The sequence below is a fragment of the Trachemys scripta genome, chromosome 10, assembly GCF_013100865.1.
Source record: "Trachemys scripta elegans isolate TJP31775 chromosome 10, CAS_Tse_1.0, whole genome shotgun sequence".
Lineage (NCBI taxonomy): Eukaryota > Metazoa > Chordata > Testudines > Emydidae > Trachemys > Trachemys scripta.
The window spans coordinates 63,464,302-63,487,509 of NC_048307.1; the positions used below are offsets into that span (position 1 = coordinate 63,464,302).

At 46.5% G+C, this 23,208-nt stretch overlaps 1 protein-coding gene across 1 annotated transcript in view; it reads left to right on the plus strand.

Annotated features, from left to right (window-relative positions):
* Positions 1 to 23,208, plus strand: part of LOC117883809 (tropomodulin-2) — a 68,682-nt gene that overhangs the window by 36,662 nt on the left and 8,812 nt on the right. Inside the window, exons 4-6 of the mRNA XM_034783584.1 lie at positions 15,092 to 15,214; positions 17,800 to 17,886; positions 22,807 to 22,937. Coding sequence (XP_034639475.1) covers positions 15,092 to 15,214; positions 17,800 to 17,886; positions 22,807 to 22,937 — 341 coding nt within the window. The remainder of the gene's footprint in view (positions 1 to 15,091; positions 15,215 to 17,799; positions 17,887 to 22,806; positions 22,938 to 23,208) is intronic.

A 23,208-nucleotide genomic window follows, 5' to 3' on the forward strand; every position in this document is an offset into this window, starting at 1 on the left:
CAATCTGTAATGTTTACTTTGTGGGTTTTTGGACTAGCTCTTATCTGTAACAGATGCTCTAGCAATTCTTATATAAGAGGCAATAAACTCCAGGAGATACGCCTATTGACCCACTGCATTATACACCTCTACCTCGATATAACACGACCCAATATAACACGAATTCGGATATAACGCGGTAAAGCAGCGCTCCGGGGAGTGGGGGGGGGAGGAGAGGCTGCGCACTCTGGTGGATCAAAGCAAGTTCGATATAACGCGGTTTCACCTATAATGCGGTAAGATTTTTTGGCTCCCGAGGACAGCGTTATATCGGGGTAGAGGTGTATAAATACAGCTGGATCAATTGTCAGCCACGTTTGTACAATTATGGGGCCTGTCCCTGCATCACTTGTAAGTTAATGAAAGTTTGGTGCACAGGAAAGGCAGGATTAAGTCCCAAAATGTTAAACACGGACGATGATACTACATAGGCGCAATCATACTAAAAAGGAATCCTTTGGGAGGACACAGGAATGAGACTATGTAGGGGCCGTATTGTGGCTAAAAATTGAGCAGGTTTCGGGAATGGAAAGGACGATCCTGTGGCTCAGCCACTTGACTGGCAATCAAGTAACCTGGGTTCAGTTCTCGGCTCTGCCACAGACTGCACAAGTCATGTCATCTTTCTTCCCCCCCCCCACCCCATTTCCTGTATCTAAAAGAAGTACAATAATCCTACCTTTCTCTCTGCCTTTGTTTAGACTACAAACTCCTCGCGGCAGGGGCTCTCTCTTACTAGGTGTATGTACAATACCTAGCCTGTTGGAGCCCCAACCTTATTTGAGGTCTCTCAGTGCTACCAGAATACAGGTTTATTTATTATTAACAACATTTCCCCTTCTGCTTCCCTTGCAGAGGTAGCCCCTATGTGACACTAACAAACAGCAACTGAAAAATAACCCAGTTATTAAACATTTTAAGATATGACCATTCAAATTTAGACTGTAAGTAGTAAAAGTTGGGTACATCCTTGCTTGCATCCATTCCTGCTGTTTCCAGTCAGGCCTGCAGCATTATCCTTGTTTTCTATAATATCTCCTGCTCCTTGCCAAACAATTTCATGTTGGGTCTGATCCAGCTCCCATCAAAGTCAGTGGAAAGACTCCAATGGATCAGACCCAGGAGGATGAGTGCTGGGAAGGGAAGGGGAAATCCACGCTCTTTGTATGTGACTAAATGTGAACATTTTTCAATCAGCTGAAAATCAAAAGAAAAAAGGAGGAAAATAATGACTAAACAAGAGCTTTTTTCACCAAGCTGTTGTCATCAGTCCCCCCACCCCCAAGAAGAGACCATCGATCTTTCATGTACTCGTAGTGCCAAGAATACGGTCAGCGTTCAGCAATAAAAATGACAGTCATTTTCAGAATGAATATGGGCATTTTTCCCAACCCTTTACTACAGTAGGTGCTTTTCTGATAATGGATTCATGTTTAAGGGTTATATTGCCTTCGGGAGGAGAAACCTAACTAAAATATCAAACAGCTGATAAGAGTGAAAAGTTTAAGTATTTTAATAGGAGATTCTGGCTGGTGGAAAGTTTTGTTTGGAAAGACTCTTATTTATTTTGTTTTGGGATGATAAACAAAAGTCAGTTTTTACTCTCCAAAGCTAAAATACTGTTGGCTGCTTTGCCTGAAATGTTGTCAGCTTCTTCAGGCTTTTTGGAGCTTTAAGACCTATGTTCGGTGTTGACTGTAACCTCTAGCATAGACTCCCTTACAATATTGTTAGTGGTGAAGCCTATGGTTAGGGTTGCCCAACACTTTCCATTATAAGACCCTGTTTTCAGTTACTTATAACTTTGCCAAATTTAAACTGTTCAGCCTGAAATTTCCATGCTGAGTGTCTACTCCAGGCTGATTTTTTTTTTGTGAAAGTTTCAGCTAAAGTGATCTAGCTGTTGCCAAGAATAAAATTGGGAGAAGGGGGGAGACATTGTTTTGTCGATCCAAAGTAAATTTTTCCAGCTGTTTAGTTCAGTCTCCATGTTTTAGAGCAAGGATTTAAAATTGTATGAGTGTCACCCTGGTGTCAGGGCTTTTGTTATTCCCAAGAAAATTTGCCTGAGTTATAAGCCTCTGAAAATCTTAGTTTGCACATGCTCAGTAGAGACGTGGTAGAATCTGGCAGCTAAATTCTCCAAATGACTTTCCCTTTCCTCTTGCTCTGCCAGGCTCATCTCCTTTAACCTCAGAGACAGCTTCTGCCTATTTGACTGCCTCACCCACTAAGGCAGACTAATATTGCCTTACTCAGATCTGAGGTCCCATGGGAAGGGCCCTTAAGAACTGTACCAGGATGACTTGGTCCATCATTTTCTCTACTGACCTAGTCTCGGGGCCTAGCCACGAGCCACAAGGTCCCATAATCTTTGAGCCACTACCCATTGTTGTTCCCCCCAGGGAAATGGTTCAACCCAAAACTGGATTCTACATGTCTTTGGAGTCAGTTTATCTAAGAGGCAGCCTTCAACACAAGCTAGGTGCCCGCCTGCTTGTCGCTTACTGCTCAGTAGGCTTCCTGTGTCTCGCTCTCGCCCATCAGGAAGGTGCTGTGTTCATTCTTCCCCTGCTGCACATGTCATTCTTTCAAAGATATGAAGGAAGGCCTCCGGATCATCACCTGGCCCCAGCTTCACAAGACCAGTTACCAGCCAGACTGAGCTTCCCTCTCCATCACCAACCACATTTCCCTAAGGGTATGTCTACACTACGAAATTAGTTCGAATTTATAGAAGCCGGTTTTATTGAAATCGGTTGTATACAGCCGATTGTGTATGTCCACACAATAAAATGCTCTAGGTGCTCTAGTCGGCAGACCTCGTCCACAGTACGAGGCTAGCGTCGACTTCCGGAGCATTGCACTATGGGTAGCTATCCCACAGCTATCCCACAGTTCCCGCAGTCTCTGCCGCCCCTTGGAATTCTGGGTTGAGATCCCAATGCCCGGATGATGCAAAACAGTGTCGCGGGCGGTTCTGGGTACATGTCGTCAGGCCCCTCCCTCCCCCGTCACAGCAACGGCAGACAATAGATTCGCGCCTTTTTATCTGGGTTACCTGGGTTACCTGTGCAGACAACATGGAGCCCGCTCAGCACAGCTGAGCTCACCATCACCATATGTCCTCTGGGTGCCGGCAGACGTGGGACTGCATTGCTACACAGCAGCAGCTGCTAACTGCCTTTTGGCGGTAGACGGTGCAGTAGACTGGTAGCCTTCATCGGCGATCTGGGTGCTGGCAGCCGTGGGGCTTGCCTTTTGGCAGTAAATGGTGTATTATGACTGTTAGCCGGCCTATTACAAGTCGGGTCATCGCACGTTAGCAGAGTCTTCCCTGAGCAGCAGCTCGTGCAATAGGCCTGAAGACCATCGTCATACACCGCCCAGTATTTGCTGCCAAGCACCCAGAAAGATGCCGAGGGCTATCAGTCACGCTGCACCGTCGTCTTAAGATGTAAAAAATAGATTTTCTCTGTATTCATTTGCTTCCCCCTCCCTCCGTCAACAGGGTTTTCAGTTTAATCTTTGGGGGGGACCAGTCTGTGACAGTTGTTTGTGTCTCTCCCTGATGCACAGCCACCGTTCTTTATTTTAATTCCCTGTGCCTGTACGCCATGTCGTCACTCGGCCCCCCTCCCTCCTTCCCCTAGGCCGTCAGATACTACGTTTGCGCCACAGCTCGAGCCGAGAAGCGGTTTGCGCCTTTTCTTTGAATTCTGGGTTGAGATCCCAATGCCCGGATGATGCAAAACAGTGTCGCGGGCGGTTCTGGGTACATGTCGTCAGGCCCCTCCCCCCTCGTCACAGCAACGGCAGACAATAGATTCGCGCCTTTTTACCTGGGTTACCTGTGCAGACAACATACCACGGCAAGCATGGAGCCCGCTCAGCTCAGCTGAGCTCACCGTCACCATATGTCCTCTGGGTGCCGGCAGACGTGGGACTGCATTGCTACACAGCAGCAGCTGCTAACTGCCTTTTGGCGGTAGACGGTGTAGCATGAGTGATAGCCGTGGGGCTGGCAGCCGTAGTGCTGCATTGCACCAGCCCCTTGCAGGCGATGGTATATTATGACTGGTACCCGTCGTCGTCGTACTGGTATGGCTGTCAATCATGGCCACCTGGGCAGACATGCTACTGTTTCGATGATGACGGTTACCAGTCATAATATACTATTTTCTGCCAATTGCCCAATATTGTCTGCTAAGCACCCAGAAGAGGCCGAGGGCGATGCTGGGTGCTGGCGGACGTGGGGCTGGCAGACGTGGGGCTGCATTGCTACACAGCAGCAGCCCCTTGCCTTTTGGCAGATGATGGCATATTATGATTGGTATCCGTCATCGTCATACTGGTATGGCTGTCACTCATGCTGCAGCGTCGGCTGCCACCTTAAGATGTAAAAAATAGATTTGTTCTGTGTTCATTTGCTTCCCCTTCCTCCGTGAAATCAACGGCCTGCTAAGCCCAGGGTTTCCAGTTTAATCTTTGGGGGGACCATTCTGTGTGACAGTTGTTTGTGTTTCTCCCTGTTCCTGTACCTGTACGCCATGTCGTCACTCGGCCCTCCCTCCCTCCCGCCCTCCTTCTCCTGGTCCATCAGATACTACTTTCGCGCCTTTTTTCTGACCAGGCGCCATAGCTAGCACTGGGATCATGGAGCCCGCTCAGATCACCGCGGCAATTATGAGCACTATGAACACCACGCGCATTGTCCTGGAGTACATGCAGAGCCAGAACATGCCAAGGCGAAACCCGGACCAGGCGAGGAGGCGATTGCAGCGCGGCGACGAGAGTGATGAGGAAATTGACATGGCCATAGACCTCTCACAAGGCACAGGCCCCAGCAATGTGGAAATCATGGTGTTACTGGGGCAGGTTGATACCGTGGAACGCCGATTCTGGGCCCGGGAAACAAGCACAGACTGGTGGGACCGCATCGTGCTGCAGGTATGGGACGATTCCCAGTGGCTGCGAAACTTTCGCATGCGTAAGGGCACTTTCATGGAACTTTGTGACTTGCTTTCCCCTGCCCTGAAACGCCAGGATACCAAGATGAGAGCAGCCCTCACAGTTGAGAAGCGAGTGGCAATAGCCCTGTGGAAGCTTGCAACGCCAGACAGCTACCGGTCAGTCGGGAATCAATTTGGAGTGGGCAAATCTACTGTGGGGGCTGCTGTGATCCAATTTGCCAGGGCAATGAAAGACCTGGTGATAGCAAGGGTAGTGACTCTGGGCAACGTGCAGTCAATAGTGGATGGTTTTGCTGAAATGGGATTCCCAAACTGTGGCGGGGCCATAGACGGAACCCATATCCCTATCTTGTCACCGGAGCACCAAGCCACCGACTACATAAACCGCAAGGGGTACTTTTCAATGCTGCTGCAAGCCCTGGTGGATCACAAGGGACGTTTCACCAACATCAACGTGGGATGGCCGGGAAAGGTACATGATGCTCGCGTCTTCAGGAACTCTGCTCTGTTTCGAAAGCTGGAGGAAGGGACTTTCTTCCCGGACCAGAAAGTGACCATTGGGGATGTTGAAATGCCTATCGTGATCCTTGGGGACCCAGCCTACCCCTTAATGCCATGGCTCATGAAGCCATACACAGGCAGCCTGGACAGGAGTCAGGACCTGTTCAACTACAGGCTGAGCAAGTGCCGAATGGTGGTGGAATGTGCATTTGGACGTTTAAAAGCGCGCTGGCGCAGCTTACTGACTCGCTCAGACCTCAGCGAAAAGAATATCCCCATTGTTATTGCTGCTTGCTGTGCGCTCCACAATATCTGTGAGAGTAAGGGGGAGACATTTATGGCGGGGTGGGAGGTTGAGGCAACTCGCCTGGCCGCTGATTACGCGCAGCCAGACACCAGGGCGGTTAGAGGAGCACAGCAGGGCGCGGTGCGCATCAGAGAAGCTTTGAAAACGAGTTTTGTGACTGGCCAGGCTACTGTGTGAAACTTCTGTTTGTTTCTCCTTGATGAACCCTCCAACCCCCCCCCCCGACCCGGTTCACTCTACTTCCCTGTAAACCAACCACCCCACCCCACCCTCCCCTCCCCTCCCGCTTGCAGAGGCAATAAAGTCATTGTTTTTTCACATTCATGCATTCTTTATTAGTTCCTTACAGAGGTAGGGGGATAATTGCCAAGGTAGCAGGGATGGGTGGGGGAGGAGGGATGGAAAAGGACACACTGCATTTTAAAACTTTAACTCTTATTGAAGCCCAGCCTTCTGATGCTTGGGCGATCATCTGGGGTGGAGTGACTGGGTGGACGGAGGCCCCCCCACCGTGTTCTTGGGCGTCTGGGTGACGAGGCTATGGAACTTGGGGAGGAGGGCTGTTGGTTACACAGGGGCTGTAGCGGCGGTCTCTGCTCCTGCTGCCTTTCCTGCAACTCAACCATACGCTCGAGCATATCACTTTGATGCTCCAGCAGACGGAGCATTGCCTCTTGCCGTCTGTCTGCAAGCTGACGCCACCTATCGTCTTCAGCCCGCCACCTCTCCTCTCGTTCATGTTGGACTTTTCTCATCTCCGACATTGACTGCCTCCACGCATTCTGCTGTGCTCTATCAGCGTGGGAGGACATCTGCAGCTCCGTGAACATCTCGTCCCTCGTCTTACGTTTTCTCTTTCTAATGTTCACGAGCCTCTGCGAAGGAGAAACATTTGCAGCTGGTGGAGGAGAAGGGAGAGGTGGTTAAAAAAGACACATTTTAGGGAACAATGGGTACACTCTTTCATTACAAGGTCGCATATTTCGGCTTGCAGGCAGCCATCGTAGGCCACAGTGTTTTGGCTTATTTAACCTTCTTAACATGCGGGAAAGGTTGCAAACAGCAGCGCATTTCCCATCTCAAGGATGAATTGGGTTGTCCATTTAAAATGGGGTTTCAATGTAAAAGGAGGGGGCTGCAGTTTCCCGGTTAACATGCGGCACAAACACAAGTAAACCACCCCCCCCACACACACACACACACGATTCTCTGGGATGATCACTTCACCCCTCCCCTCCACCGCATGGTTAACAGCGGGGAACATTTCTGTTCAGAAGAGCAGGAACGGGCGCCTCTGAATGTCCCCTTAATAAAATCACCCCATTTCAACCAGGTGACCGTGAATGATATCACTCTCCTGAGGATAACAAAGAGAGACAAGGAATGGATATTGTCTGCATGCCAGCAAACACCGGGACCATACGCTGCCATGCTTTGTTATGCAATGATTCCAGACTACGTGCTACTGGCCTGGCGTGGTAAAGTGTCCTACCATGGCGGACGGGATAAGGCAGCCCTCCCCAGAAACCTTTTGCAAAGGCTTTGGGAGTACATAAAGGAGAGCTTTCTGGAGATGTCCCTGGAGGATTTCCGCTCCATCCCCATACACGTTAACAGACTTTTCCAGTAGATGTACTGGCCGCGATTGCCAGGGCAAATTAATCATTAAACACGCTTGCTTTTAAACCATGTGTAATGTTTACAAATATTTACAAAGGTACACTCACCAGAGGTCTCCTGTGTGCCCTGAGGGTCTTGGGTGAGTTCGGAGGTTACTGGTTCCAGGTCCAGGGTAACAAACAGATCCTGGCTGTTGGGGAAACCGGTTTCTCCGCTTCCTTGCTGCTGTGAGCTACCTACAGTACCTCCATCGTCATCTTCCTCGTTCCCCGAACCGTCTTCCCTGTGTGTTTCTCCAGTGAGAGAGTCATAGCACACGGTTGGGGTAGTGGTGGCTGCACCCCCTAGGATCGCATGCAGCTCCGCGTAGTAGCGGCAAGTTTGCGGCTCTGCCCCGGACCTTCCGTTTGCTTCTCTGGCTTTGTGGTAGGCTTGCCTTAGCTCCTTAATTTTCACGCGGCACTGCTGTGTGTCCCTGTTATGGCCTCGGTCCTTCATGGCCTTGGAGATCTTTTCTAATACTTTTCCATTTCTTTTACTGCTACGGAGTTCAGCTATCACTGCTTCATCTCCCCATATGGCGAGCAGATCTCGTACCTCCCGTTCGGTCCATGCTGGAGCTCTTTTGCGATCCTGGGAGGACTCCATGACGGTTACCTGTGCTGATGAGCTCTGCGTGGTCACCTGTGCTCTCCACGCTGGGCAAACAGGAAATGAAATTCAAACCTTCGCGGGTCTTTTCCTGTCTACCTGGTCAGTGCATCTGAGTTGAGAGCGCTGTCCAGAGCGGTCACAATGAAGCACTGTGGGATAGCTCCCGGAGGCCAATAACATCGAATTCCGTCCACACTACCCCAATTCCGACCCGCAAAGGCCGGTTTTATCGCTAATCCCCTCGTCGGAGGTGGTGTAAAGAAACCGGTTTAAAGGGCCCTTTAAGTCGAAAGAAAGGGCCTCGTTGTGTGGACGTGTCCAGGCTTAATTCGGTTTAACGCTGCTAAAGTCGACCTAAACCCGTAGTGTAGACCAGGCCTAAGTCCCTTGGCCCAACTGCTTCTGCAGCCACTCCTGTTGCTGGAAGTGGGCTTCTTACCACTGCTGTTGAGTGGCAAATTGTACCTTTTGTTGCTTTTGCAGACTGCCCATCAATTGCAGGACTATAGCGTGGATCTGCCGCTATAACACAGTTGTCTGCTGCTACTGTTGCACCATCACCAATAAGCTGATCACCTCCTCCATCTTCTTAATTATCCAAGGTAGATGGGGTCAGTCAATCCTCGAGGCTTCACTTTCCCCCTTTCTTTTTTTCTTGGCACCAGCAATCCTCCTCACTCTTCCCCTGTATCAGGGACTGATTGCAGTGCCTGTGTTCTCCATCACATATAATGTGGCAGGGCTTCTCCCAAGCTCTCAAAGACACAGTGCAGCACCCACAGTCCCTTTGAGGCATGTTTCCTGTCCAGACTTAAACAAAACTGCTTCCCCTCCCAGAAGATTCTGGTAGCGATAGTGGTAGTGTTCGGTGATGCTGCTACTGCTTCATCAGCCAGTGCTGACTCACTGGGTCGCTCTCTGACCCTTTATAGACTCAGATGCAGCTCCCCCTCTTTAACTGGCCCAATTGGAAGCACTTGCTCTGCCACAGCAGAGCTGGACCTACTTCAATTACAGGTGCCAGCCAGCCACACTGTGACAGCAACTTTGGAGACTATGAGAACTTTTGAGTGCTTGAGTTTGCACAGTTAACGATCTTTTAATATAAGATTGTTGTGGGGTTTTTCGTATGTTTATTTGTTTTGTTTGGGATAAAATCTGATATAGAGTAAGTAGTCCCTGATGGAAAGGTGTATTAATGTGACAGGCGTTATACTAGACTGTTTTTATATTACTAGTTTTCAGCTTTCAACTGAATTGAGCCTGGCCAGTTTTCTTGTTTATAACTCAGTGTATTGCTGGTAAGAATTCATTTAATTACATTTTAAATAGAGTATTTTTAGAGAGGAATTTAAGTAAACATCAAAAGGAAAGAATACTTTACTTTAGATGGAAAATGTGAATCTTGTGTGTAATTTATGTAAGGCAGAGTTCCAAGATTATTGAATTTCACATCAAAGGTCACTGAAGCATACTGTAATCAAGAATAAATAGGACTTCATTTTTTCAATGATTCATCGAATATAAGAAGTAATAACCAGAAAAAATTTAAAGCAAGAGAACAAAAAAGACTCAGGCTGCAATCTGAGAATTACATATGCCTGATAAACGCTTTTTATATATATAAATATACATACACACACACACATATACATACACACACACATATACATACACACAAGCTGCATGGAAAAAATATGAACCAAAACTCCCATTTGTATTTTACACTCTACTCTTTTCATCAGTATGAATTTCTCACTGTGCAACAGGACATTTGGCCTACAGTAAGTGGGGCGGTACACAGATCCAGAAGTGTGTAGAGAGGCACAAAAATCAAATGCACATTTTGTCTAGGTTATACAAAAGCTGAGTGTGCAGTAAGCAATTCAAAAGATTATTTCATCAGCATTTTGTCAGTATAGGACTCTGGAATGGCAGCTCTGACTTACTCTGTAGGTCCTTATTGTTGAACATAGTTATGGCAATGATTCCTCTTTATGCTGTTGGAATGTGGCTGAGAGGTTGAGAAGTGTTGCTAGGACCTATGCAGCTGGACAACTGGGACAGCCATTTCTGGAGTCTAGGGGCTCTATAGTCCCTCTGATGAGGGATATGAGGAGACCAGGCAAGAAGATATAGACAATATTGTCAACATTTGTCAGCCCTGCTGTCCTTGTTTGGGATTTCATTTCTGGAGTTTAGGGCATTGTCTGGCTAGTTCATGCTGCTCAGTGCAAGGTCAGTAGCCTACTGGTATCACCATCATGGATGAAGACAGGTCAGGTCACCTCAAGGTCTTTCATCTACCTAACGTCAATGGCTGTCATGTTTCTTTAAGGAAACATACTCAACAGCCAATGGCCCACTCTACTGATAGTTTACTTAGATATTCTGATTACTTTTGGTCCTCTACCATTGAAAATGTGGGTTTGCTCCTTCTAGGTCATCCCAGTGCACAGATGATTCAAGACAGATGGGTGCATGATGACAACCAGACACTAAGTTTTATCAGCTATAGCCTAGGGGGATTTAAATCTTATGGTATGGCTAGGAGCATTTGCTTTTTCTTCACCATACCATCTGCAAATCACATCTATCAGCACAGTTCTGAGTTGTGGATAGTCTGACAAATATAACCTGCCTTCCTTTGTAAACAGAGTTAAGTATTTCTTGCTGCAAGTTTTCTATGTACTACACACACAACACTTGCACTTGACTGTTTTCTTTGATATTGCTGGGATGTCTCTGAATCATGTCATCTGTAAAATGAGGATACTTACCTACTTCACAGGAATGTACTAAGGGTGAAATACATTTATGCCTATAAAGTGCTCCGAGATCCTTGGGTAGAATGTGCGACAGAAACAGAAAGTATTATTTTATCAGTCACTTGTCAGCTGGCATTTTAAGCAATTCTCCTTGTAGAACAGAGATTTTTTGTAAGAAGAAGATGCCTTTAAAGAATGGAAGAGTTTGTGGGCAAGAACGGAAGTAAACTTCTGGGCCAGTCATCCTTGACAGTATGTCTTCAATTTTCATTTCAAGAGTTTCTGAGCCCATTCAGTCTTTAAATTCATTGATGGAGGCTGACAGTACTGAGATTGGTGCAGACAGACTTGCTGGAAGAGATAAATGAACTGGGTATTATCTGCCTAAAAATGCTAATCAGGACCATCATGGAAAAAGATTTAAGCCACAGAAGCATGCAGCTATTGAAAAGCAAAAGACACAGGAATGTGTAATTGAAAGGAGCAATATCAGAAGAACATTCATTTATAGTGACAAAATGGCATCACTGAGACAAATGAAAATAAAGCTGTTTCAGAGCAGTGTCAGAAAGGCCCAGGATGTACTCCAAGCATTTGATTTACAGCGTCAAAACTTGCAGAAAATAAGACAATTTAGAACTGACAATGGACCAAATCCACCTCTATCCAAAGGTCATTGCAGTCTCAATACAAAGGGATTATCAAAAGCCTGATAGAAATTTAGTTGTTTAGGACTAAGGCACAAAGGGAACGGCTCAGATGTATTTCTGCTAAATGAGTCTAAAAGCATTATGGACAGTAACAAATTGGGAATCACTGATTTATCAGATTGATGGGTATTATCCAGTGCAGTTACTCCACTGCTTACAAATGACAGTCGTCTGTTTTCAAAATTTAAATGAGTATAGTAGTGAACACAACACAAGCTGGTGGCTTGGCTTTTAATGTTGTCCAGTTCCTCATGAAAGTAAGCTAGATTTTCCTCTGATGCAGCTGTCATAGACTGGAAGTACCATAGAGATTGATGATCTTGGCCTTTGAGAAAAGCTACATGGAAATACCTGCTAATGCCCATATAAGAGTAGTGTACAGTGGGGGGAAGAATTGAAAGGGTCTAGGATAGGTTGTACAAGCGTCTGTGGCAGGGAAACTACTTGGTCCTTTAGGGACATGTGGTTAAATCTAGCTCAGCTTCCCCAGCCTTGCACAGGTGGTCATGGGAAAACTGATCATATGATTGGCTGATGAGACAGGGGCAGCAGAATGTCTTTGGGAAAGTTGGAAATTACACAGAGGCAGTTGGGGAATTGAATCCTCCTTCCCCCGGTACCTGTGTGATAAGCTCAAATAATGGCTGTAGCTTATGGGGAGAAGTAGCAAATACATCTGCTTCACTCCTAGTTTTGGGCCCTGTGGTCCTGGGATCAGCATATGGGCCTTGGGAAATGTCCTTTTCAATAAATATCAGAGTGCTGGATTAAATAAGAAATCCACAGGGCTACTGAAGGAGGAAGTGCAGTCCCTAAGAATGGCTTCACAGCTTATGTGCCCTTGAACAGGCTTCTGTTGAGTGGAAGGTTCCTGCAGAGAGATTTTTTGAATTGCCTTCAATTCCTCAGAAAGCACTGTCCTTAAACAGACCCACATCTGCCTGGGATTAGCACTCAGCCTGGTTCTACACCCATACAAGTAAATGCCCAATGGTGAGTACTTGAAAATCCCAACCACTGATACTGAAGGGTATCAATTTTATAGATAGCAGTTTTTATCCTATTCAAAATGATAATGCGAAACACTTTTCCAGGTACAGATAGAAGTGTCGCCTCTTGTAGCTGACTGGGCCGTGGGTGGTCATGCCTAGTGATGGAAGCAAGAGTTCAGCCTACAAGTTAGAGCTGGGTCCAAGATGGGAAGAGTCCAGGAAACAAGTCAAGGGTCAGTACCAGAGAGACAGAAGCCAAATGACAGAGCCAGAGGGTAAACCAGAGCCATAAGGCAGAGGGGGAGCCATGGATCAAAACTGGAAGTCTGAAGCCAGAGGGGAGCAGGGGCTGGAACAGGGTTGGAACAAGGGCTGAAAGAAAGCGGGATCAAGGACTGGACCAAGAACAAGCACAGCTGCAGGCACCGTAGACATTGAGAAGCTGCTGACCTGCTCTGGGGGCCAGTATTATAAGCTAAACCAGCAGCCAATCAGGGGCTCTGTCAGTTCCAAGGCATTGCAGCTGGGCTTATTGGTTCCCTAGCAGCAATGTTAGTCAGGGAGCAGGCCAGCAGCTGGTCCTAGCAGATCTGTTCCTTGACGCCCCTCTCTAGTTATCACAAATAAATGGATCCCTCTTTTAGGGATGTTGCAGATAACACTTCTGCAATCTTTAGGATGGATCTCCTTTTCCCAAACCATTCTGTCCAACCTGCACATGGAATCCTCCACCACTTCCTCCCCAGCTTTTAACATTTCAGCATCTATCATAAGCCTGGCGCTTTCTAACTGTGCAGTTGGCTTATAGCCTTGGTTACTTCCTCAAAGGTGATTGCTTTTAGTGATACAGGTAAGTCCACTGTTTCATCACATCTCTCAATGAGTGTTAGTGGTTCTGACTGGTTAAGCACAACCTGGAAATGTTGCATCCAATGGGCTCTCTCTTCTTACTCTGGTTAAAACTGTACCATCTCGAGCCTTCACAATGCCACAACAGTTCAAGAATTGTGATGTCAGTTGTTTAGATACTAGAAAAAGCGTTTTAGAATTCTCTTTCTTGTATGCCTCCTCAGCTTCTTTTACTTTATTTTCCATCCATTCTCTTCTCTCGCTGATATTTTAACTTCCTTGTCTTTGTCTGCATATTCTTGTTGCAGAATAGCTCTTTTGCTGCGGTCCTGTGCTTGTTGAATTCTCTTCCTTAATTCTTTCCTCTCTTCAACAAACCACCAGGGATTGGTTGGAGCCATTCTTCTTTCTTACATCTTCTCGCCCCCATTGTAGTCCTGGCTGCATCAACATTTGCTTCTTTGAAAAACTGCCATTGTTTTTCAATGTCATCCATCTGTGGCTTTAACTCTTCAAATCTATCGGTTTAAGGTTGTTACTAGCATACAGCAAGGTTGCATACTATCCCTACTTCTTTTATGCATTGTTATAGACTTTGTGATGAGAACAGTGATGGCTGCTGCCAAGAACACTGATATTGTTTGGACAAGAGATAATATGCGAGACTTAGATTGTGCAGATGATATAATATTGGATCCCAACTTGGATGGAATGAAAAGACTCTTTTTGAGCATAAAAGCAGAAGTGGTCAAAGTGGGACTTTGTATCAGTACATAGAAGACCATGTTCATGGAGGCAGGAGTGAATGCTGTCAGCACTTTCAAATGAGTGACTAATGGAGAAGAGTTTAAAAGAGTTGATGACTTCGTCTATTTTGGAGGTACAATATCTGCTAATGGTCAGCTCACTAAAGAAGTGAGGGCAAGAATCAACAAAGCCAGGGGATATTTTTTCACTTTGTCAAACAGCTGAAAGAGTAAGAAGATACATCTGCAGACTGAAATGAGATTGTACAATGTTATTGTTCTCCCTATGCTACTGTATGCCTCGGAAACGTAGCAGATGGTGGAAGTATACAACTGGAACTGACTGCATTCTGCCAGTATTGTTTAAGACTAATCTTGGGGATTCACTGGCAAGATCGTCTAACCAATGTGGAAGTGTTGTGTTGCACAGGTCAGCAGACTGCAGACTCAATAATCAGACAGAGACAACTACAGTGGTTTGGCTGTGCCATCGGGGTACCCCGTGGCAGAAGCACAAGCTATGTCTTAGATTGGATCCCCCCCCTGGAGGGAAGAGAAGGGATGGAGGACAAAGAATACCTTACTGCAGGATGATCAAAAAGAATGTGACCATCATGCAGACAGCTTATCATAGAGTCAAATATCTTGCCCTGGACAGACGTAGTGAAAAAAATGGATTGTCGCATGTACCACTACGCACAGGAGATTCCAAAGCTAAACTATAGATTTTAGGACCTTTGCTTCCACAAAAATAAACTACCCCAACATACAGAAGAAATGTGCTGAAGGTGTAGAAATTAATAGGGAAACATACATTGGTGCACAATATAGAACAATACTGTTTACATAGGTCTCCTCCCTGTACGGTCAGGATGGGGAAGAGTTGTCACAATAATTCAATATTCACTTTTGGATTTTTTTCCCCCCCTTAGGAAAAATATTTATCCCTAAAGAAAAGCCCATAGAAACCCACACCGAGGAGAAGGTAACCCTGGAGCCAGAATTAGAAGAAGCCCTGGCCGGTGCCTCTGATACTGAGCTCTATGACCTTGCAGGTTAGTTAATGTGTTTGTAAGTGTACAGTCTTCTTCAGCCCAGCATTGCCTGTCCCTTCCACCAGGAGTTTGAGTTGTCACAGCATGCTCTATTCTTACACTGGTTAGACCTGGTTATCTTCAGTCTCTCTATCACTCACCCTATTTTTAAGCCCTTATGGAATCTAGGCCTCTAAAATGCACACAGATATTAGAAATGTGGAGCAAACACTGGTGCATAAGTGTTAGTATCGTCTCAAGCCTGCATTGTTCTAATGGTGTCGTGAATGCACTTAGTTGTATGCACTTCGAGCAGGGGGTGTGATTCGCAGCTTGAGGAGACACTTGTGCCAGCTATCATCGAGCTAGCATGCTAAAAATCAAGTGTAGATGCCTCAGCACGAGTGGCAAGAGGGGTAAGCGCCCCAAGTACGGACCCACTCAAGACCCTAAGGACATTCTCGAGGTGGTTAGCTGCTCATGTTGCTGCTGCTACATTCTATTTTTAGCATGCTAGCTTGATGAGAGTTAGCATCAGTAGGTCTCCTCAACCTGAGACTCGTACCCTCAGCTCAAAAAGTAGATATGCCCTGAGTGTCTTTTCACTCCAAGTGCATTTCATTTCCACTGTATCATTGGAGGCGCTCAGCACCTTCTAGAATTGGGCCTTCAATATCATTCAGAGCATTTGCAACTGTTTTCACTATTTCGTAAAAGACACAATGTCGTGTACCTGCAAACATATTTCAAACAACCAGAACACTGCCCAGCTACACCCAATGTGCATCTCACACAAAATACGCTAACTACAAAGTTTCTGGTTCATATTCTACCCTCATTTCACACGCTGTTACCACTGGTGTGAATGAAAAGTCTAAGGATAAAAGTGGCTCTACATTAGGGTTTTTGTTTGTGATTTACAATGGTCAATACTAGAGCTGGTTGAGAATTTTCCATTGAAAAAAATGATTTTTTGAACAGAAAGTTCATTTTTCACAGAAATAAAATTTTCCATGGAAAATTTCAGCTTTACTGATTTCTTTTCAATTTTTCATTGGGAAAATCTAAAAATAATTCAGTTTGAACTGAGTTGAAACATTTTGTTTTGAGTCAGTTCAACATTAAACAACATCTGCCTAAGGTGCTGCATTGCAACAGAGGGCTGTAGTTTAGATGCTGCATGCCCCCACTCTCTCCTGCGTGCTGAGCTCCTTTACCAGACTATGTCTCCCATGATGCACTTCAGTCTCTCCCCTCTGACCGAACCCTGTGGTGAATCATGGGAGCTGTATGACTGCCAGGGCCGGCTCTAGCTTTTTAGCTGCCCCAGACAAAAAAAAACAAAAACAAAAAAAGGCAGCCGCAGCGAACGCGTGGAGGGCGGTCAAGGCGGCGTGCAGGGGGGTGAAGAGCGGCACCCGCTAGCTCCCTCTACCCGTGGGCAGCCCTCCGGCCTTGGGATGCCTCTACCGACCAGGCAGGCGGAGCCCCTAGGGGCTGCAGGAAGTGCTGGCTCAGCCGCTCCTTTAAAGGCGGCTCGGCCGGGCCGGGCTCAGAGCGGTGTGGGAGGCGGAGGCCAGTGCAGGCAGCGAGGAGTGGCGCGTCCCGTGGAGCCCGGCAGCATGGTGAGCGGCAGGGATCGCTAGTTCATGCCCCTATAGGGCTGGCCTGGCCGCCCCAAAATTGGCCAGAATGCCACCCCTTACAATGTGCCGCCCCAGGCACATGCTCTCGTCTGGTGCCTGGAGCCGGCCCAGATGACTGCGGTACATCATTCAGCCAAAACAAATGTAGAAATATCAGAATTTGACCTGGGATGGAAATTCCAGGTTCTGCTCGGCTGTAGTCAGTACCCAACTCACTGTACAGCACGAATAAAGACTAATATATGATTATCTAATGGCAAACAGGTTTGCAAATAGCCCATAATGGCAGTATAATAGTCACAAGTCATATTATCTGTAGACAGTCACTATCTTCAGTGTCTGTATAAGGAAAATATGAGTGTAAAGAGTGAGGCATTCATTTTTGATTCATAGATCCTGTACACAATAGAAAGGATCCCTCAGGTCCAAGCAGGCAACTAATCCGAGAAGGATCAGATACCCAACTGTTCTATTGTTTCTGATCGAATACTGTGGAAACTGCCTCTGTACTAAGATAATTTTTATTTGTTGCCTCTTTTATTGAACGCTGGTTTCTTTCATCAGCCTATTTCTAGTTCTCATATAAATCCGTATTGCTGTGTCTTCCATTATGTTTAAATGTTTTATTTCCCCCTGCCCCATACTTTAGCACCCACAGAAATCCCAAGATGGTTATGATGTGCATGTATGAATGTAAGTGTACCAGGTTATAGACACATAATATGCATGTTCCACTGGTGCATTTGTAGGAAAGAACCTATAGTCAAGTTCTCCAAACTTTCAACTTATAGTATTAGAGGTTAACCAAGTGTTCACCTATGAACACATATGACCCAAGACAATAACAACGCTCTGATTGATAATCTAGCTAGGGAACTAAATTGGAATTTGTAAAGTGCATGTTTCTTTTGCAAACTTTATTAACATTGGATTCTACTACTGGCATTTTTATGTTTATAGCTGTTCTTGGGGTGCACAACATGGTCAACAACCCACAGTTTGATGAAGAAGGAACCAGCAGTAAAGATGGAAAAGGAAGTGTGAGAAGTAAGTAAACAGATTTCCTCTGCAGTCTGCTTGTGTTCTTAGGTAGTTATATACATGTTGGGGTGTGTTGGTCTAATAAGTATAGTATCACTGGACCAATCCTTGATTAACCCAACATCATTAATCATGAGGAGGAACTCTTACATTAAATATAATTTAAATTAAAAATTCATACTATCAACAGTGTGCTACACAAATAAATCACTCTAGCAGGGAGCTCAGCTTTCCCCACAATCAAGGCTTGCTAGATAGTGGTGGCAGAGAGGATTGGAAGTGCACAGCATAATAATAATGGGAGTGGAATGGGAAGCTAAGGCATCTATGTTTCCATATCAAGGGGCAAATGGATATGGAATTCCAAAGGCAGTAAGTTGAGCACTGGCATCTGCAGTTACTGAGAAATGACCATGTGATCATTATGCAAGTCAGACCATCTCATCCAATCACAGTACATACATTTGCCTGCCCTTACAGCTGTGGGCCACTAACTGGGTAGTATCTCTAGCTGAGACAATTCCAGGTTAGTACAACTTGATGCTTGATGTGTTTCTAGCACAGCTCACAATATGTCAGGTCCACCAAGCTGCATTCAGCACTGTGAGGAGGGTACTTGAAAATAATGCTTTCCCTCTTATTGCATCTGAGTTGTCTCTTGGGCTTTTTTGTTGGACTTAAAAATAATACCCCGCACACTTTAAATAATACTATTGTTTGACTGTTGTACTTAACCACAGAAAGAACACACATTCTGCAGGAGGTGTAAGCACGCAGAAAAATAATAACAGTCAGAGTTGTTAAAAAAAAAAACTAAACAAAACTCAAATCTTATAAATTCCTTTTCATCAGAAATGATCCTGAGCTGCAGAGTTTAGATCAAGATCTGAACTTCCCCTAATGTTTGGAGTTCTTTGCTCCAGGGATTTGGCTCAGCCTGTCCGCAAACTTAGGGAAGCTGCAAAGTTTGGATCCAATGCCTTTGCACATCCTGAGTCCACGGATGTTCAGATCCAGGGTTCCAATTCTGCGTCCCTCTGTGCATTTCAATACTAGATTGTGATGGGCCCTTGCCTGAGTACACAGGAAAAGGTAGCCACACAAGAAGTCTCCTCTCTTGTATGGGCTGTGACAATAGCAGTTGTTGTCAGCAGGGACTTTTCATCTCCGCCCTTATCTGTGGCTTGGTCTACACTACCCCCCCCAATTCGAACTAAGGTACGCAACTTCAGCTACGTGAATAACGTAGCTGAAGTCGAAGTACCTTAGTTCGAACTTACCTTGGTCCACACGCGGCAGGCAGGCTCCCCCGTCGACTCCGCGGTACTCCTCTCGCCGAGCTGGAGTACCGCAGTCGACGGCAAGCACTTCCGGGTTCGACTTATCGCGTCCAGACTAGACGCGATAAGTCGAACCCAGAACTTCGATTTCCAGCCGTCGAACTAGCTGGTAAGTGTAGCCAAGGCCACAGATCACCCAAGAGGAGGACATGGAGGTAGGCAGAACAGGACTGAGATATCTCTGCAACCCTTCCCAGGGAGACTCTGTGCAAATTGGAGGCTATCCCAGAACATGCAACTTATTATGGTACTAAGTCACATAAACTTGAGCTTATTTTTGTTGTATTGGGTCACAATGTCAGCTATGTGGGTTTGCTAAACTATGCTCCAATCACAAATTTAACACCAGAAAGTTGCTCTGTCAGACCATTTTGTTCCTTGGTCCAAAAGCAATAACTTTTCCTAGCTAAGTGTAATTTTTCAGTAAAAAAGGGGAACACATTTCAAGAGCTGATTGTTAACATGACAAAACAGTTCCCTAGTTAAAGAAATAAGATAAAATTCATTGGCAGTGGCAGGCAGCATAACAGGAGGAGAAAATCACTGCTAACTACTCATGACATGGTAAAGTAGAAAGTCTACTCTGTGGACAGGGTACAGTCTCTAACAAACAGTCCTTCAATGGCTGGTCCCTGGCTCTCAGCTTAGTAGAATGCTGCTACAAATGCAAAAATGTTTCGGTGTAATTTTTAGTTTGAATCCAAAGGGTGGTGAATTCTCCAAGTGCATTTTATTAGCAATCTCCAACATCAGTAACTCTCTGAAGGCTGCTACTGGAGTATTTATGGAGGCATTGGGAGGTCCTGTGGGGAGTGGACTGGACATGCTCCATAGCAAAAAGAGTTGGAATCTGCTCAAATAGTGAAATCCAGTTCAAGGTTTATGTAACGCTTAAGTTCTACAAAGAGCTTAGGTGTGATTTAATTGGTGCATTGGCTTTGTCCTGTCCCAGTGCACCAGGATGAGTGTCACCCATTGTGCCTCATGGAAGTGCATGTAAACTTTCAGGTTTCAACAAAAGCCCCTTGAATAGAACATGACTTTCTGCACTACAAAAAAAACATGTTTAAACTCAGTTGTGGTCAGTAACACATTCCTTTCTTGGCTGTAGCAGCTGGGTGGGCAAGGCTTATTATTCATCTCCACAATTATAAGCTGGGGAATTATAGGTATTAATTGTGTTGTATGCTATGATTTTTATGCATCTCCTGGAATGATTGATTTTCTTTTATAGTACATGGCTGCCAACATTAAAAATTGTATTGCTTTGGAGCAGAGATTTGCAAAGACTTCATAAATCTTGGTGTTGGCAGAGAGTTGCTTTTCATGCTTTGATAGTTTTATTATTTAGAATGTGCGGATGTTGCAATTTTACAAGAGCTAATTGAATTTATAGATGGGCTGCTAATGTCAGAGATGGAGGTGGACGCTAAGGGGCCTCATCATCATAGTCTTTGATGTTAGCACTGTGTGTTTAGAGGGAAAGGGGCACTTTCTCAGAACATAATCAGATATATTCACAAGCGTATCTCCCTTTGCAGGCTTTATGGCAGGACCATAAACCCTGGGTTCCTTTCAATATTGCTATTTTATATCCTGTGCAATAGACTACATGTTTCCCTCAGAGTTGGATGCACATGGTTGGCTCAGAGTGACTGCATTGTGAGCTTTGCACATAAAGCTGAGGACAGAATTTGTCCCTAATGATACAGCTCAGGACTCTGGTCACATACCATAGGCTAACATGCTTCCCTTCCCAAGGACAGATGCACAGAAGGGGCTGGTACTAACCTGACTCTGCCTGCAAGTTCTCCGGTGCAGACTTCCTACCATACGCTCTTCTTTGTGGTGATGGGGACAGAACTTCCAGGAGATGACAAAGATCTGCAGGAAAGGCAGGGTCCAACCCAGAGTAGCTCATAGGATGAAAGGGTGAATGTCCACTCCAAAGGGCACAGTTTGGGTTTGGTTTTAATTTCAAGGAAAATAGATGTTCATTAGATTTGCTGGAAGGGAATGCAAAGGGGATACATTGCAGCACCCTAGCAAGCACAGCGGCTCAGCAGCTACACCAGAGGTGGTCAAATTACGGCCTGTGGGCCACATCCGGCCCGCGGGACCATCCTGCCCGGTCCCTGAGCTCCTGGCCGGGGAGGCAAGCCCCCGGCCCCTCCCCCGCAGCTTCAGTGCGCCACACCGCCAGCGCTCTGGCCTGCTGCTCCTGCCGGGCAGCGCAGGCAGCGTGCCTGGCTCTGGATGGGCGGCAGGGCTGAGAGTTCCTGCTGCTTTGAGCAGCATGGTAAGGGGCCAGGGAGCTGGGGGGGGGTTGGATAAGGGGCCGGGGGTCCCCGGGGCAGTCAGGGGATGGAGCAGGGGGCGGTTGGATAGGCGTGGGAGTCCCGGGGGGGGAGGGGGCTGTCAGGGGGTGGGGGTGTGGATAGGGGTCGGGGCAGTCAGGGAGCAGGGGGAGGTTGGATGGGGCGGAGGTTCTGGGGGGGTGTGTCATGGGATGGGGAACGCGGCGGGGGGGGGGGTTGGATAGGCATGGGAGTTCTGGGGGGCCTGTCTGGGGGCAGGGGTGTGGATAGGGGTCAGGGCAGTCAGGGGACAAGGAGCAGGGGGGGTTGGATGGGGGTGGGGTCCCAGAGGGCAGTTAGGGGCATGGGTCCTGGGAGGGGGTGGTCAGGGGACAAGGAGCAGCGGGGGTTGGATGGGTCAGGGATTCTGAGGGGGGCAGTCGGGACAGCAAGTGGGAGGGGGTGGATAGGGGGCGGGGGCCAGGCCGTTTGGAGAGGCACAGCCTTCCCTACCCAGCCCTCCATACATTTTCACAACCCCGCTGTGGCCCTCTGGCCAAAATGTTTGCCCACCCCTGATCTACACCATGCCTGGCCTGGAGGAGGTGCAGTATACTCCTCCCTCCATGCCAAGTCAGCTCTGCTGGCCAGTGTGGAGAGGGGAGTGAGGTGTGGCCACGCCCTTACCTAGCTCCTGCCCTTTGTAAGAGTCCTGCAAGGGCACTAGGAAAGAGAAGGCCTGTGCTCTCAACTGCATTGTAGCTGACCCCTACAGAGAGAAGTAAGAATGGGGGAGAGCACGGTGCTGGTCACAATTTGGTGTATAACACTAACTCTAGTGTATATAGCACAGTGAATGTCATACCATACACTTCATGTCACCTTCATCTGGTTTTGTTAACGGGTCTGCTAGAAGATTGCCCCCCAGGAAAAGTATTTTCTATGACTTTCCCACAAACTGGGAAAAGAAGTGTTCTAAAGGGTATCTCAGTTATTCATCTCCGCGCTTTAGCTGCACTTTCTTTCTTGCGTATAGCTGCACAAACTAATAAACAGTGGGAGAGCCAACTGAATGTAATACCATTCTTTACTGGCCACAAAAGCATTAGCATCTCAGAGAAACACTAGTCAGAAATCCAGAACCCTCCCTCCACGGCTCACAAGTATTCATCACAAACATGAGATTCGCCACAGCAACATCCAGCGTGCCTCAACCTAAACATAAGTGAGAGTTCGGAAAAGCCAGTTTATTTCCAATGATGCATGTTTAATTAGATCCTGTGTTTCAGATGTGGTCAAAGGTGAAAAGGTCAAGCCAATTTTCGAGGAGCCACCGAATCCAACTAATGTGGAAGCAAGTTTGCAAAGGATGAAAGCAAATGACCCTGGCCTCCATGAAGTCAATCTGAACAACATAAAGGTATTTGGATCGGGGTTGTGGCTTCATTTTCTTTGCTGCAGGAGGATTCATCTGAGATGACAAGATTTACAATGGTTTTTTAGAAACGTGGGGTTTTGTTTTCAAACATGTTGCTGCATTTACAATATTTGGGAGGAACAGGACACTCGGAGGAGAAAGAGGGGCAGACAGGAATTGTCCCAGTTATTCCAAGGGTCACCAACACCTGACATTGAATTAGCTGCCAATTAGAACTCCAAGCAAGGGGTCCTTTCTGCCTTCATTTCTCTAA